Consider the following 12,953-nt stretch of genomic DNA (forward strand, 5'->3'; position numbering starts at 1 on the left):
GCGGTGCACTGCACAGGGTCACAGGGTCGGGGATGGCACAGACCTGTGTCTCCGCCTTGCCCGTGGGCTGGCCTTGGTTATGGGTCTGGGTGGGGTGGGGCCTGCCTGTTAGGCCTGGGGAGGTTACCCCACTCTCCTACAGGCAGAGCCAGATCTGCTTTGGGGGTGCCATGAGGCAAGGTGGGCACACTAGGGACTGCGAAGGGCCTGGCAGCGGGTGGCAGTGGTGTGGCCCTGGGTACTTGGACCCGTCCCACAAGTTCTCAGCTCTGGATCGTGGCAGGAACTCAGTGGCTGTGTTTGCCCCGGCGGTCCCTGTGCTTGGCTCAGCCAACTCCTCGTGGTGAGGCCCTGCCTGCTCTGGTGGGCCGGGGCCCCCTCCCCCCAGACCCCATGGCTCCCGGGCGCGCCTCCATCAGGGTCGCCAACTGACTGGTCCCTTAGTGCCGTCAGCTCCTCCTGAGAGGGGCCTGGCACTGCTGATGGTGACTGAGGCTTGTTGAATGACTGAGTGGGATGGGGCAGGACTTCCCCGACAGGGCAGAGATGAGGGGCAGGGAAGTGCCGCAAAGCCTGGTTTTGGGGGTGCTGGTGGCAGAGACGACTGCTGGTGGCCCAGGCCCCCCTCTCCTCCTTCCTGGTCAGCACTGGCCTGGGGCTTGGGCAGGTCAGGCCTGCAAGCTGAGGACAGCCAGCGGACAGAGTGCAGGGGCCTCCACAGGGCGTCTGTGCCCTGGGGCTGCTGGGCGGACGGTTTCCCCATCTCCCCTGTGCCCCATGCACCTTGAGGGGCACCCCCTGCTCTCTGCACGTATCTGAGGAGTGGTGCTGGAGGGGATTCCCTTTAGCTCTTGGAGGCCTAGCCACGGGTCCCCAGAGCAGAGGCCCTTCAGGGCAGCTCCCGCCGAGCGCCCCCTGAGCCAGGCACTGGGGGTGACCAAGGGGCCTATGGCCCTGCACAGTTGCCCCGCCGACCTGGGACTTTCCAGACAAGGCGAAGGTGGTGGCCCGGGGCTGATGAGGCCCCGCTGCAGGCCATGTGGTGGGGCTGCACCCCACCTGGCAGTGCCCAGGGCTCAGGAAAGGGGCTGAGCGGCCGCTTGTAGATGCCCCAGGGTAGAACTATTTTATCTGGGGAGTGTGTTGCAGGCTGAGCCCACCTCCCTGCGGTGGTCAGGATGTTCCTTCTCTGGTCTGACTGGGCCTCAACTTCGGTCAGTGCCAGGTGCCACGGGTCAGCACGTGGAGAATGTCCCCAGGCCCAGCCGCAGCGGTCCCTGCAGCAGCTCTGTAAGGCAGGGGCTCTGCCCCTTCTCAGGGCCTGTCCTCACCCTTTCTTGAGTGGGCTGCTCTGCCGTGGGGCACCTCCAGGCCATCTGTCCTGACTGCTTGGCCAGCGCCCCATCCCTGCAGCCCCTGCTTTTTGGGAGGTTGGACTCCTCACCTGGGCCTCAGTGACCACCAAAGGGACAGATGCCACCCAGTCCCCCTCCCTGCAGCCCCCAGGCTCAGGCTCCGGGGCTTGGCCTCGGGTGCAGTCAGTAATTGCTTTTGTTGTCTTGATTTGCAGATAGTATTGAAGCCAGCCTCGAGGCTGCGTCCTCGCACACAGAGGCCGCCAGCGAGCTCCTGGCTGGAGCCAGCCGGCACCAAGTAAGTCAGTGTGAGGGGACAGCCTGTGGCCCTCCAGTCCCCATCCCAGGAGGCCCAGGCCCTGACCTCACCTGGGAAGGGCACACCCACAGGGTCTTCTCTGAGCCCAGGAGGACTGGTGTGGGGGAGGGGAGAGGAATGGGCTATGGGGTCTGCGTCCCCAGGGTGGTCGCACTGCCTCCTCTCGCCTGCACCCCCACGGTGGGGCGCCAGGGCCTCTGCCCGGCTGGCTCAGTGGAAGCTAGAGGACAAGGCGTGAGCTGAGAGTGTGAGCAGCGCCCGCCTGGTGGTGGGTCTCGCTGGTGGGCCTGGGCCTGGCTGTGGTCCCCTAGGAGCCAGCCCACACGCGCAGAGCTGCCCCCCATCCCCCCGAGAGCCCTGTCGCTCCTCCCTTTCCTCAGGAGGGCACGCTGGCTCTGCCGGTGTATGCTGCTGCTGTCAGTAGGGTGCGGGCTGTGCAGAGGGCCCACCTGACCCTCTGATCCTCCGCCTGCCGCCTGGGCACCCGTGGGGCTCAGCGTCTGCCCCTGACCTGGCCTTGGGCTGGAGGCTGGGAGGGGGTCTCCCCGTGGACTAAGCAGACCTTGGCTGGGGACAAGTTATCTGGCTCCGAGGGAGGGAGAATAGATATTGGGCCTTTATGTGCTTGAGATGGGCCTTAGGACAGCCTTGGGATCGAGTGCCGGGCCTTCTTGCTGACCTGCAGTCACCGCGTGAGCACCTGACTGGGCCAGGTGGGCCCAGGCCTCGCCCAGCTAGGACCGAGCATCTGGTAGCCGTCCTCCGTCCGCTCCTCGGTCACCTGCCGGCTCTCCGCGCTGCGCTGGGCCCTGGTGTACAGTGACGGACCCTGCAGAACCCAGCCCTCGAGGAGCATGTGTCCAGGGCTGGGGTGGGTGGACATCAAGTCCAGCGATGTGAGGGGGCCAGCTGGGGCAGTGAGGACTTCCTAGGAGAGCACGCGCTCCGTCCTGAAGGCCAGGCAGTTGTCCTGGCAGAGGGGACAGTGCGCACAGAGGCCGGGGGAGGGGCTGGCTGCCCAGGCGAGCTCAGGACAGCTGTGTGGGGGCCGTGCCAGGGGGAGTGGGGAGGGGACACTTGGGAGAGGTGGGTGGACCAAGCGCTCATTTCCTGGGGGCTTCTGGAAGTCCAAGCTCTGCTGGGAAAGGGATTCTGGTCTCCTTAGGGAGGGGAGGTGGGGGATGGGGTCATGGTGTGAACCATAGCAGGGCCTGGGTGGGGGAAGGGCACATGGAGGAGGCAGCGAGTGGCGCCCTCCCCACACTGTGCCATGCCCCCTTCCCATATCTGTCCTGCCTCTGGGGAGCCCAGATGGGGCAGACCACACGTGGGGACAGGTGCCGCAGGCCTCCCGGCCTGTGCTCTGAGGATGGGGGCTGGGCCCACCGCTGCCTCCCCCTTTTCTCTGTCAGTTGCCCTCAGATTCAGAAGTCAGGGCAAGCAAGGGTCGGCCACACATGACAGCTGGTGAATGCAGCATCAGGAGAGGACACTGGTGTGCCAAGGTCTCACCTGCAGGACAGGGCAGAGGCAGGGCTGGAGGTCGTGTCTGCCGACGCCAGCTCGGGGCTGTCTGCCACAGCCCAGGGCCTGTACTGAGGGCAGCCAGGCTCTCCACCTGAGACTCTGTACCAGGTGTGGCCCTTCTAGGGCCCCCCCGGAGTAGAAGGTACCAGCTGCACCTGACAAGCAAGGTGGACCCGTCGGAAGCCGAGGGCCTGGGCTCTCTAATGGGAACTCTCCTGAGGGTGGCACCTGCCAGGGCCCTCACCACCCGGAAGCCTTATTTCAAGAGCAGAGAACAGCTGGCAGGGGGGCTCCCTCCATGAGCACCCAGGGGTCGCCAGGTCAGGCAGATTGGCAGGTACCTGGATTGTGGGAGGAAGACGTGATAGTAGATGTCTGTACCACGGATGGAAAATGTGACAGATGCCTGGACCAAAGAAGGAGGATGTGACAATGAGGAGCAGGAAGAGGAGGAGGAGGCGGTGGCATGGACAGCCGCCTGTGCCCATGGACACCTCATCAGGCTCAGAACCGCTGCCGGCGCCCCCTGCCCCGTCCCAGGAGCTCGTGGGCCCAGCTGTCTGGGGCGAGGCTGTCATGGCCCCATTCCCGTCACAAAGCCAGAACCCTTGTGCGTAGACGAGACAAGCGGGGCTCAGACCCAGAAGGCGCAGCCAGAGCCGGTGCCACGTAGTAATGTCTTCCCATGCCTTCCCACTTCCTCACGACGCGTCCGGCGAGACAGGACTCACCGCAGCCCCAAGTTTCAGGCCCCCGAGGTTTTCCCTGGAGTGTTTGTTGACTGATCACACACCCAGCCGCCTGAAGGGTTAGAAGCCCTGCAGCCAGGCCTTTCACGTGCAGATCAGGGATCTGAGCCCAAAGAAGAGAGGGGTTTCCCATGTCACAGCCACCACGAGGCAGAGCTGGCTTGGGGGCCTGGGGTCTCGGATCCCGTGTCCAGGGCTCCGGCTGCCTTGGGGAAGTTCTGATTTCATGTACGCCCTCTCGTCCTTCTGGGACACCTGCTTGGTGGGTGGGTGGATGCCCCCACAAACAGATGGGTGCCTGGACAGACAGATGGATGGGTGGATAGAAGGGTGGATGGACGGAAGGATTGGAAAGGTATACACAGGTGGGTAGATGGATGGATGGAGGCATGGGTCAATGGATATAGATGGACAGACGGATGACGGATGGGTGGGTGGATGGATGGATGGATAGACTGATGGGTGGATGCACAGAAGCATGGGTAATTGGATGGACTGAGGATGGGTGGCTGAGAGATGAACCAACAGATGGGTAGATGAATGATGGATGGGTAGATGGATGGAGGCACGGGTCCATGGGTGGATGGACGGATGAATGTAAGGGAGGAGGATGAAAGGAGGGGAGGAGACGGATAGATGGAGGAAAGATGGATGATTGAACAAACGGGCAGAGAGGCGAGGGGATGAGAGGGTGAACATGTATAGACAGATGGACAGATCGGATGGTGGGTAGATAATGGCCAGCTTGGGAGGATGCGCATGCAGATGGACGCGTAGCTGGCAGCTGCCCCAGGGCTTAGGGGTCCCCGGGTAGAGGTTCCAATCTCAGCATTACTGGAGGAAGTCTTTTACCCGCTAAGTTTTAGTTTCCTAGTAAGGGCACAGCTGCCCACTGCAGGGAGCACTGTGACACCTAAACAGCACGAGTGCAGAGGGCCTTGTGCAGGTCACATTCCTGACACCTCCCTGGTGTCGCCCCAATCCTGGCCTGCGAAGGCTCATGTTTCCTGTCTCCCTCTGCTAGCGGATGAGGAAGACGAGGCCCCCAGCTGCCTGTGGCTGCCCCTGCGGACTGTGGATGGGCCGAGCCTGCCTGAACCTGACCCCCTGGACCTCCGAGGAGCCTTCCCCGCACCCACCTCCTCGCCCTCCCCACCCGCCTCGCCTGCGTCGGCCCCCCCAGCAGCCACGATCCCAGGGGCCTTCCGGCCTTCTCCGCCCTCGTCTGCACCACCCCAGCCCTCTGGGAGGCCCATGGTGGCCGAGGCCTCTGAGTTTGAGCGGCGGCTACTAGACTCCCATCGGCGTCAGGGCGCCCTGCTCTCCTCCTGGTCCCAGCAGCAGAGCGCGCTCATGGCCCAGCAGAACCTGCTGCTGCAGCGGCTGGCGGAGCAGAGCCAGAGGCTGGCCGACGGCATGGAGGCCCTCAACCGGACCCTCGAGAGGCTGGTGGAGGCCTGCCCGGCCCCCAGAGCCTTGCCCTTGGTTCAGGACGGCACCCCTGCTGGTGGAGGGGCCCATGGGCCTGCCCAGGGCGCCCCCGCAGGCCTGGAGGTCTTCTCAGGGATGATCTTGAAGGTGGAGGAGGAGCTTTAGGGTCAGGGCCACGGGCAGAGCGGGTTCCAGTCCTGAGAGGCGGGGCCTCGATGTGGCCGGAAAGGCCACAGGCCGTCCACCTGTGGCGGCCCCTTCTGTCGCCACGTCAGTGGGGCTCGGTGTTGCGCAAGGAAGGAATTCAGAGAGCCGGGCGGCTGGGGTCCCAGGCAGAGTTCTGTTCAGGGCCGATGCCACTGGGATGGCAGAGTCGCCGGCAGGGGTCGGGCTCGCTTACAGGCAGCCAGTGGCAGGCAGAGTGGCCGAGAGAAGCACGCGGGCAGGACCCCAGACCGTTCCCGCGGGCTTCACCCTGGAGATGTGGCTGGGCCGGCCGCCAGGAAGGCCCCCTGACTGTGCGCTGAGTGACTGCTGGAGGCCTCTCCTTCACGGGCGTGTGGACTCGAAGGGGCTGGGCCTCTGCGTCTGCTCGACTTGGGCCCAGGGAACCGCATCCCAAATACGGGACATCTGTCCCATTGTGTGTACGTTGTATGATACACATACGCACATATGTTCCTTGGTACTGTATGGGGGATGCCATTTTGTACCTGTTTTTGTTTTTGTTTTTAACAGAAAAGTATTTTTCGTATTTAAGCATAAAATGACCCAGAAAAAGGCAGTAACGGTGATGATGGCGATGCTGACGAGTAAATGCCTCTGCTCCCAGCCCCCGTGGGGGCCGGGCCTTCAGAACACCTCCATCCATTCTTTGCTCTGGTCCATGTGTGGCCCCTGGCAGCTGGCACCCCCCCTCCCCCCCACCAGTTACACAGGGCACAGGCGCAGCCAGACAGCCTGGGTGGCCGTTGGGGGTCAGCCTAGCCCCCTCTGCCTCCTTCTCCTGATAAAATAGCCTTTACTAGAAGCAAGAGCCTGAAATGCTGGCATGAACTGGACAGTGTGCTGCCCGCAGGGCTCCCAGGGGAGCCCAGCGCCAAGGAGCCAAGACCAGGCATCACTGGCACTGGGTGGGCAGGTTCACTGTGAGCCCATAGCAGGCAGTAACTGTCTCCGAAAGAAAGCCCATACTCTAGCCACACGTCCAGCTGCCCTCTGCAGTGTGACCAGCGGCCTTGTGTGGGTCCAGGTGACACCATTTGCTCTCCATGGCAGCCTTCCCTCAGATGGCCCCTAACTAGGAGGTGTCCTTCCACCCTGCAAAGCCTGTATCCATCTCAGTGCCACCTCCCAGAGGCCTCCAGGTGGAAGGGATGGACCCTTGTCCACTGTAGATGCCCACTGCGGGTGGCATTCATGTCTCTATTGGCAGTGAATGCTTTCTTGTGTTACAGGCTAACCCTGCTCAGCCCCTGCTCTGGTCCCAACTGAGCCCCGATCCCGGTCACACGCTGAGCCCTGACCCCGGTCACACGCTGAACCCCGATCCCGGTCACACGCTGAGCCCTGATCCCGGTCACACGCTGAGCCCCGATCCTGGTCACACGCTGAGCCCCGATCCCGGTCACACGCTGAGCCTGATCTTGGTCACAGAATGAGCCCTGACCCTGGTCAGTCCCATCGTACCTATCGGGAGCTTCCTCTGGGACAGGCCCTGTAATAAGTGCTAAGGATATAGCAGTGACCAAGGAAGACAAGAAACCCGTCCTCCCAGAGCTCATGTCCGTTGTAGAAAACAGTACTAAGTAAGTAAATACATACTTGGGGAGTGTTACTCCATGTATCAGTTAAAACTACTTTGAGCTGCATTTGCTGGTGTGTTTTGGAGAAGATGGTCATTATGGCTCTTACATAAAAGGAATCTGGAGGTTGGTGACCCAGAGCTGGCAGGGGCTCCACGGTGTCTTCCAGCTCCGTACGTCATGGTGCTCATGGTCCGAGATGGCTGCGCTCGCGTTCCCAGGTGCAGGATGGAGGGAAGGAATAGAAGGCACACCCACACCCTTGAAGGCCGCTTCTGCCTGCTCCTCATCCCACTGCCTGGAAGGAGGTGCCCATACGAAGTTGCGGCAGAAGCTGGGGAGCATCTTTATAGCTTTAGTCTGAAGGGAGGTTCTGTTACTGCAGGAGAGGTCTGAACAGGCAGCCGGCAGCCCCACCCGGGAGACGGTAGGACCCAGCGGTCAGAGGGCTGGGCTGGCATGTGAAGAAGGTGGTTTGGCAGAAGCCATAAAGATGATTGGGCAGAAACCAGTGATGCTGGTGGGGCGGGGCCGGCAGAGGGAGCTGAGGGCAAGGCTGGGGGAGCGCGGCCCCGCCCCTCGGGGCTGAGGGGCGGCGTGGGCACATCCTGGTCTGTTTGCCTCCACAGCCTGGCATGTCCTTTGTCCTCTGAGGCCTGAGCCCGGTGCTGCCAGATGCTGAGGCCACACAGGAGCCTGACTGGGACAAGGGTGTCTGTCAGTTGGGCTGTGGGTTGGGGGTGTACCAAGGAACCCAGGTCACAGGCAGGTAGAGCAAGGGCCCTGCCTGGCCTCAGAGGAGGGGGCGTTCGTGCAAGGAAGGGGACCCACGCTCGGTCCAGGAGTGTCCCTCACACCTGGGCTGAAAGCTCCTTCTCTGGGGCATGGGGTGGGGGTGACCTGGAGATCATTCAGGAATGAGACTGTGGTCGTGGTTTAAACAGGAGCCGGTTAGAGTCTGAGCTTTTGAGGAAGGAAGGTCTTAGTGAGCGTGTGCGGTGCAGACAGCTAGGAAGATGGACGGGGTGCCCGCTGCAGCCAAGCCTGCCGCCAGCCTCAGTCTGTACTTCTGTCACTGTCCCCAGGCCGCTCAGGTGCTGAACCAAGTGGCCAGGAGGGTGTGGGCCTGGGGAGGGGCATGGCGGGTAGCTGGACAACAATGGTAGCTGGAAAACAGTGAAGTGATACCCACAACGTGTTAGAATCACCATCAACCTGGAATTATGCACCCAAAAAAAACATCTTTCAAGAACAAAAACAAAATGGAGACATTTCTATACAGGTGAAAACTTTCAGGGTTTACCACCAAGAAGAGACTCGCTGAAGGAATTTCTGAAGGGTGGGCTCAGAAAGGAGGAGAAGAATGCTCGAAGGAATTGAAGGGCAGTGTTTAAGGGCAGTGATGCTGGCATCAACCAGTGACTGATATAGTTACATCATTTTATGATAAATAACAACTATGAACATAATGTCTAATGTGTGGAGTTACATTTTCAGGAAGGACAGAACAACAACCGACGGTGACAGTATATTATTTGGGAAGAGCTGTATTCTGAGAAAGTATTCTGAGCTCATTCTATTTGCAGGGAAATTAAATATTGGTTAAGTTTAGCATCGGTTAATAACTATACATGGTAAAAAAAAATCAAGGGTTCCTTAATCAAAATTAAAAACATATGCTCTGCAAAAGACCCTGTTTCGGGAATGAAAAGACAAGCTACTTCCTGGAAGAAAGTATTTGCAAATGACATAGGTATCTGACAGAGCACTTGTACCCTGAACGTACAGGTCTCTAAATTCAACAGTAAGAAAGCAAACAGTTCAATTAGAAAATGGGCAAAAGATTTGAGCAGATACTTCCTCCAAGTATAGCCGGCAGCTAAGCACCCAGAAAGATGTTCAGCCTGACTGGCCTTCAAGGAAATGCACATGAAGTGAGGTCTCACGGCATGCCTGCTGGACCGGCTAGAACAAGAGAGACAAGGATACGGAGAAACTGGACCATCCCCACGTTGCTGGGGGGAATGCAAAGTGGACAACAGTTTGATAGTTTCTTAAAAAGTTAAACACACTAATCATGTGGCTCAACCATCGCATGCCTGGGCGTTTCTCCTAGAGAAATAAAAAACCTGTATATGGATGTTCGTGGCATCTTAATGTGTAATAAGCCCCAAATTGGAACTAACCCAGGTGTCCTTCAGCAGGTAAATGGTTAAACGGTGGGGCATCCACACCATGGGCTGCTGCTCAGCAGTGAGGATGGACCAACAGCCTGGAGGGTGCTAAGGGCGTTTTGCTGAGTGGAAAAGCCAGTTTCAAAGGTCACAGCTGTGTGATTCCCCATGTGTAATAGTCTCAAGATGACAAAGTTACGGGGATGGAAAGTGGAGGGATGGCTGCTAGGGAGGGGTTTGAGATGGGGGGCTGGTGGGGAGCAGCGCGAGGGAGCCCCTTGTGGTCATGGAGCAGCTCTGCACCCGATCACCGGTGGTCAAATCTCAGAGACAGGAAACAAGTTTAACAACAATAAATTTTAAGGCAAGGGTAACCTCTAAAAGTAGTGTTAAGGTATATAACTTCCAAACCAGTGAAAATGGAATAAGAATACAATATAAGCCAGTCAGAAATGGCCAAAGAAGGCTGGGGTGGCAGTATCCAATTCAGACAGCGACATATATATATATATATATATATATATATATATATATATATATATATATATATATATATATATGAAAAAGAGAATCACTCCATAACAGCTTCAGCTCATCAGAAGGATGAAAAACGCTCAGCGTGGGTACACCTAATAAAAGAGCTCACAGAAAATAAATGAGGCAGCAGTTTCCCTCCTGCAGAAGGAGTCCATCGTGACAGCAGAAGGTTCCACCATGGGGCACACAGGCCAGAAAGGGGTAACAGGTTCCCACAGCAATCGGCACTTGACTTACTGGACACTTACAGAAGAAACAGAGGACACTCGTCCTCCGCCAGGACGCCTGGGCCGTCGCACGTGTTGACTGTGAATTGTGTCGTAAAGTCAGTGTCACCAAACTTCAAAGAACCAGTAATACATACAGTACTGCAGTTATCAGAAAATGCAATTAGAAAAAGGTAATCATTGGATACCAGGAGCAGAAAAAGAAAGAAAAAATTCCTTGTGTGTTTGGAAATTTAAAAACAGTTTCATTCAGATGTCAAGGAAGAAATCATTAATGGATACGTTAAAAAGCCATAATTGAATCATAATGAAAATACTGCACATCAAAATCTCGGAGATACTTCAAAGGAAATTAATAGCCTTAAATGCTTATGCAACAAAAGGCTGAAAATGAATGTTTTAAGATATTAAAAAGACATTAAATAAAAGTAAAAGGACTGCAGCATAAACCTGCAGAAATTAGAAGGCTGGAGAGACACAAGCGGAATTCAGTAAGTTATATAATAATCGAGTCTCCACTCATGGTTCTTTGAAAGGCCCGTGAGAACAGACAACCTACTAATACGATTGATCTAGGAGGAGAAGAGCAGAAATTCCACAATAATAAGGGAATTCTGTGAGCAATTTTAGGCCAACAATTTGGAAACTTAGGGGAAAAATGGACAGGCCCCTAGAAAAGTAGAAGTTGCCAGCACTGACTCGAGATGCAGTACAGCCTGTCATTAGCTCTGTGGCCATTAAAGAAATTGAGTTGGTAGGAAGGGCCCTTTCTAGAGTGAAAACACTAAACCCAACTGTCAAGGAAGAGGTCCAGTTTGAGACGAGCTTTTTCTAGAGAACAGAGAAAGGGGACATTCCTAAGTACATAATAAGGGGTCAAATCAGAGACGACCACACAGAGATCATAGGCTTTTCTGTCTCATGACATCGATGTGTTCATCCTAAAACATTAACGAACACTGTGTCACGTGACTGGCGTTTCCGGAGCTTGTGCTTTAGCTGGAAGACCAGAAAACCACCAACTTTTAGGGGAATGGTGGTCCCCCAGGCTCCCACGGGGCTGCTGCAAGGAGGGTCAGGATGATGTTGACTGCTCACCGCAGCCCCAGCCCGGGCCCTGTGTCCCTTTGTTAATGCGTTTGGTCACCATGGTGCCCTGCGGCTGGAACTGTATAGTCATCTTCAGGAGGCAGCAGAAGGCAGCTGTGGCCGGTCCTGGCCCTCGGCAGGTGCTCAGTGTCAGCCCCCTTTCCTCCGCCTTTGGCCTCCTTTCTGCTTTCCGCGTCCTACGTCCTACGTGCTGGCTCCCTGTAGGTCTTTGCTGAAATACATTCCTTGGAGAGGGTTCCCTGCCTCTCCCCGCCGGCCGGCCGACACTCCCCGTAGGACTGGTTTTCTTGGGCTCTGTCTGTGTCAGCAGGAAGCGCCAGGAGGCAGGGCCCTGGTGCTAGGTCCAGCTGGGGCTCGGTCCTCAGGGTGGGTGAGACGGAGATGCAGAAGCAAAGGTCTCCAGTGGGTCTGGGCCTAGGTTTGTGGGCGGGAGGCTGGGGGCAGATGGTGGCCTGAGGCCCTTGGGCTACTGAGCTAATCCAAGTCCAGCACAGGGCAGGACTAGTGAAGACCCCGACTGGCCAAGGGCCTGGAGAAGCACAGGAGACCAGGAGAAGGGGCCTGTGGGTGGAGGGAAGGTGAGGAGGGGAAATGGACGGGACGTCTGCCCGCCTTCAGAAGCCTGAGGGCATTTGGCCAGGGGTCCACCTGGGAAGGTGTGTGGGGGCTGGAACCTCCTCCCTGTATGCCTGCGGGCCAGGTTTCCTCGCACCAACCTGTGCCGCAGCCGGGCGCCCCAGGGGAGGGTGTGGGAAGGACTTTCTGCTTTGTGGTCATTGTCGGCATTCCTAGTGACAGGATGTTTAACTAGGAATCTGGAGGGCCCGTCCCAGGTAGTTTGGGCGGAGGGGCCTGCTGCCCTGGCCAGGCTGGGAGCCATGCTGGTCAGGAACCTGCTCTTGGAAGGTGGGAGTGTTGCTGGCAGGGACGGGGCTGCCTTTTCACTTGGAGGCTGAGCAGGTTAAATAAGCAGCAATTGGATTTTGCTGAGGTCTGAGCGCACCACGCCCTGTTGCAGAGAGCCCTGGGGAATCTCATTTTCATGATCAAATCCTTATAGATTCCCCCCGCCTGCCCCCCATCTGCTGAGAAATGTAAATGGGAATTATGTCTCAGGTGCCGGAAGGGACGCTGGGAGTGAATAATCACCCTGGGAAAGATTGTAATCAACCTGCTGGGGTAGTGAGTCACGGGCTGCCTGATGGGAGCGAGGTGTGGGGGTCACGGCACACGAGGGACGGGGGACGCTTTCCTGCCGCATCAGCATAAAGCAGCTGGGCTGTGCCCTCTTCTGCCCCAGGGGCCCCCTCGTCAGACAAGGCCCCCTCAGCCCCCATCAGCCCCACAATGTCCTTTAATCGGATCAGGCGGGCTTGGGTTCAGGGCCAGCACGGCTGCAGTCCAGCTTCATTGTGACTCTGTGGGTGGCCCCCTCGCCCAGGATGTGGGGGCTGTGGGGTGACACGCCTGCTCTCCAGGCTGACTGTGGGAGTAGACGGCTCAGGGCGTGCTAAGCCTGCAGGCACGTGGGTCCTGGGGCTGTGCTCCCGTGGCTCTGGCTGCTGGTGGGCAATGTCGGGCCATGACCTTGTGTGGTGTGCACCCAGGCTGAGCGAGGATGGGTGCTGAAAACTGTGGGCCTCGGCCCCTCCAGGCAGGGGCCCCACTACCCTTTCTTTACCCCTGAAGACGTCTCTGCTTAGAGGGAGAATGGGGCTT

The 12,953-nt window shown here is 58.0% G+C and overlaps 1 protein-coding gene across 14 annotated transcripts in view; it reads left to right on the forward strand.

Annotated features, from left to right (window-relative positions):
* Positions 1-12,953, forward strand: part of TSNARE1 (t-SNARE domain containing 1) — a 102,778-nt gene that overhangs the window by 66,577 nt on the left and 23,248 nt on the right. For 8 of the 14 annotated variants that reach the window (XM_019657866.1, XM_019657876.1, XM_019657865.1 and 5 more), the window contains one exon: positions 4,975-7,216. In XM_019657866.1, coding sequence (XP_019513411.1) covers positions 4,975-5,546 — 572 coding nt within the window. In that variant the 3' untranslated portion in view covers positions 5,547-7,216. Of the gene's footprint in view, positions 1-1,570; positions 1,654-4,974; positions 7,217-12,953 lie in introns of those variants that run through there. The other 6 variants (XM_019657877.1, XM_019657870.1, XM_019657873.1 and 3 more) reach the window with 2 other exon arrangements.

This window comes from Hipposideros armiger, unplaced genomic scaffold (assembly GCF_001890085.2).
Source record: "Hipposideros armiger isolate ML-2016 unplaced genomic scaffold, ASM189008v1 scaffold_280, whole genome shotgun sequence".
NCBI lineage: Eukaryota > Metazoa > Chordata > Mammalia > Chiroptera > Hipposideridae > Hipposideros > Hipposideros armiger.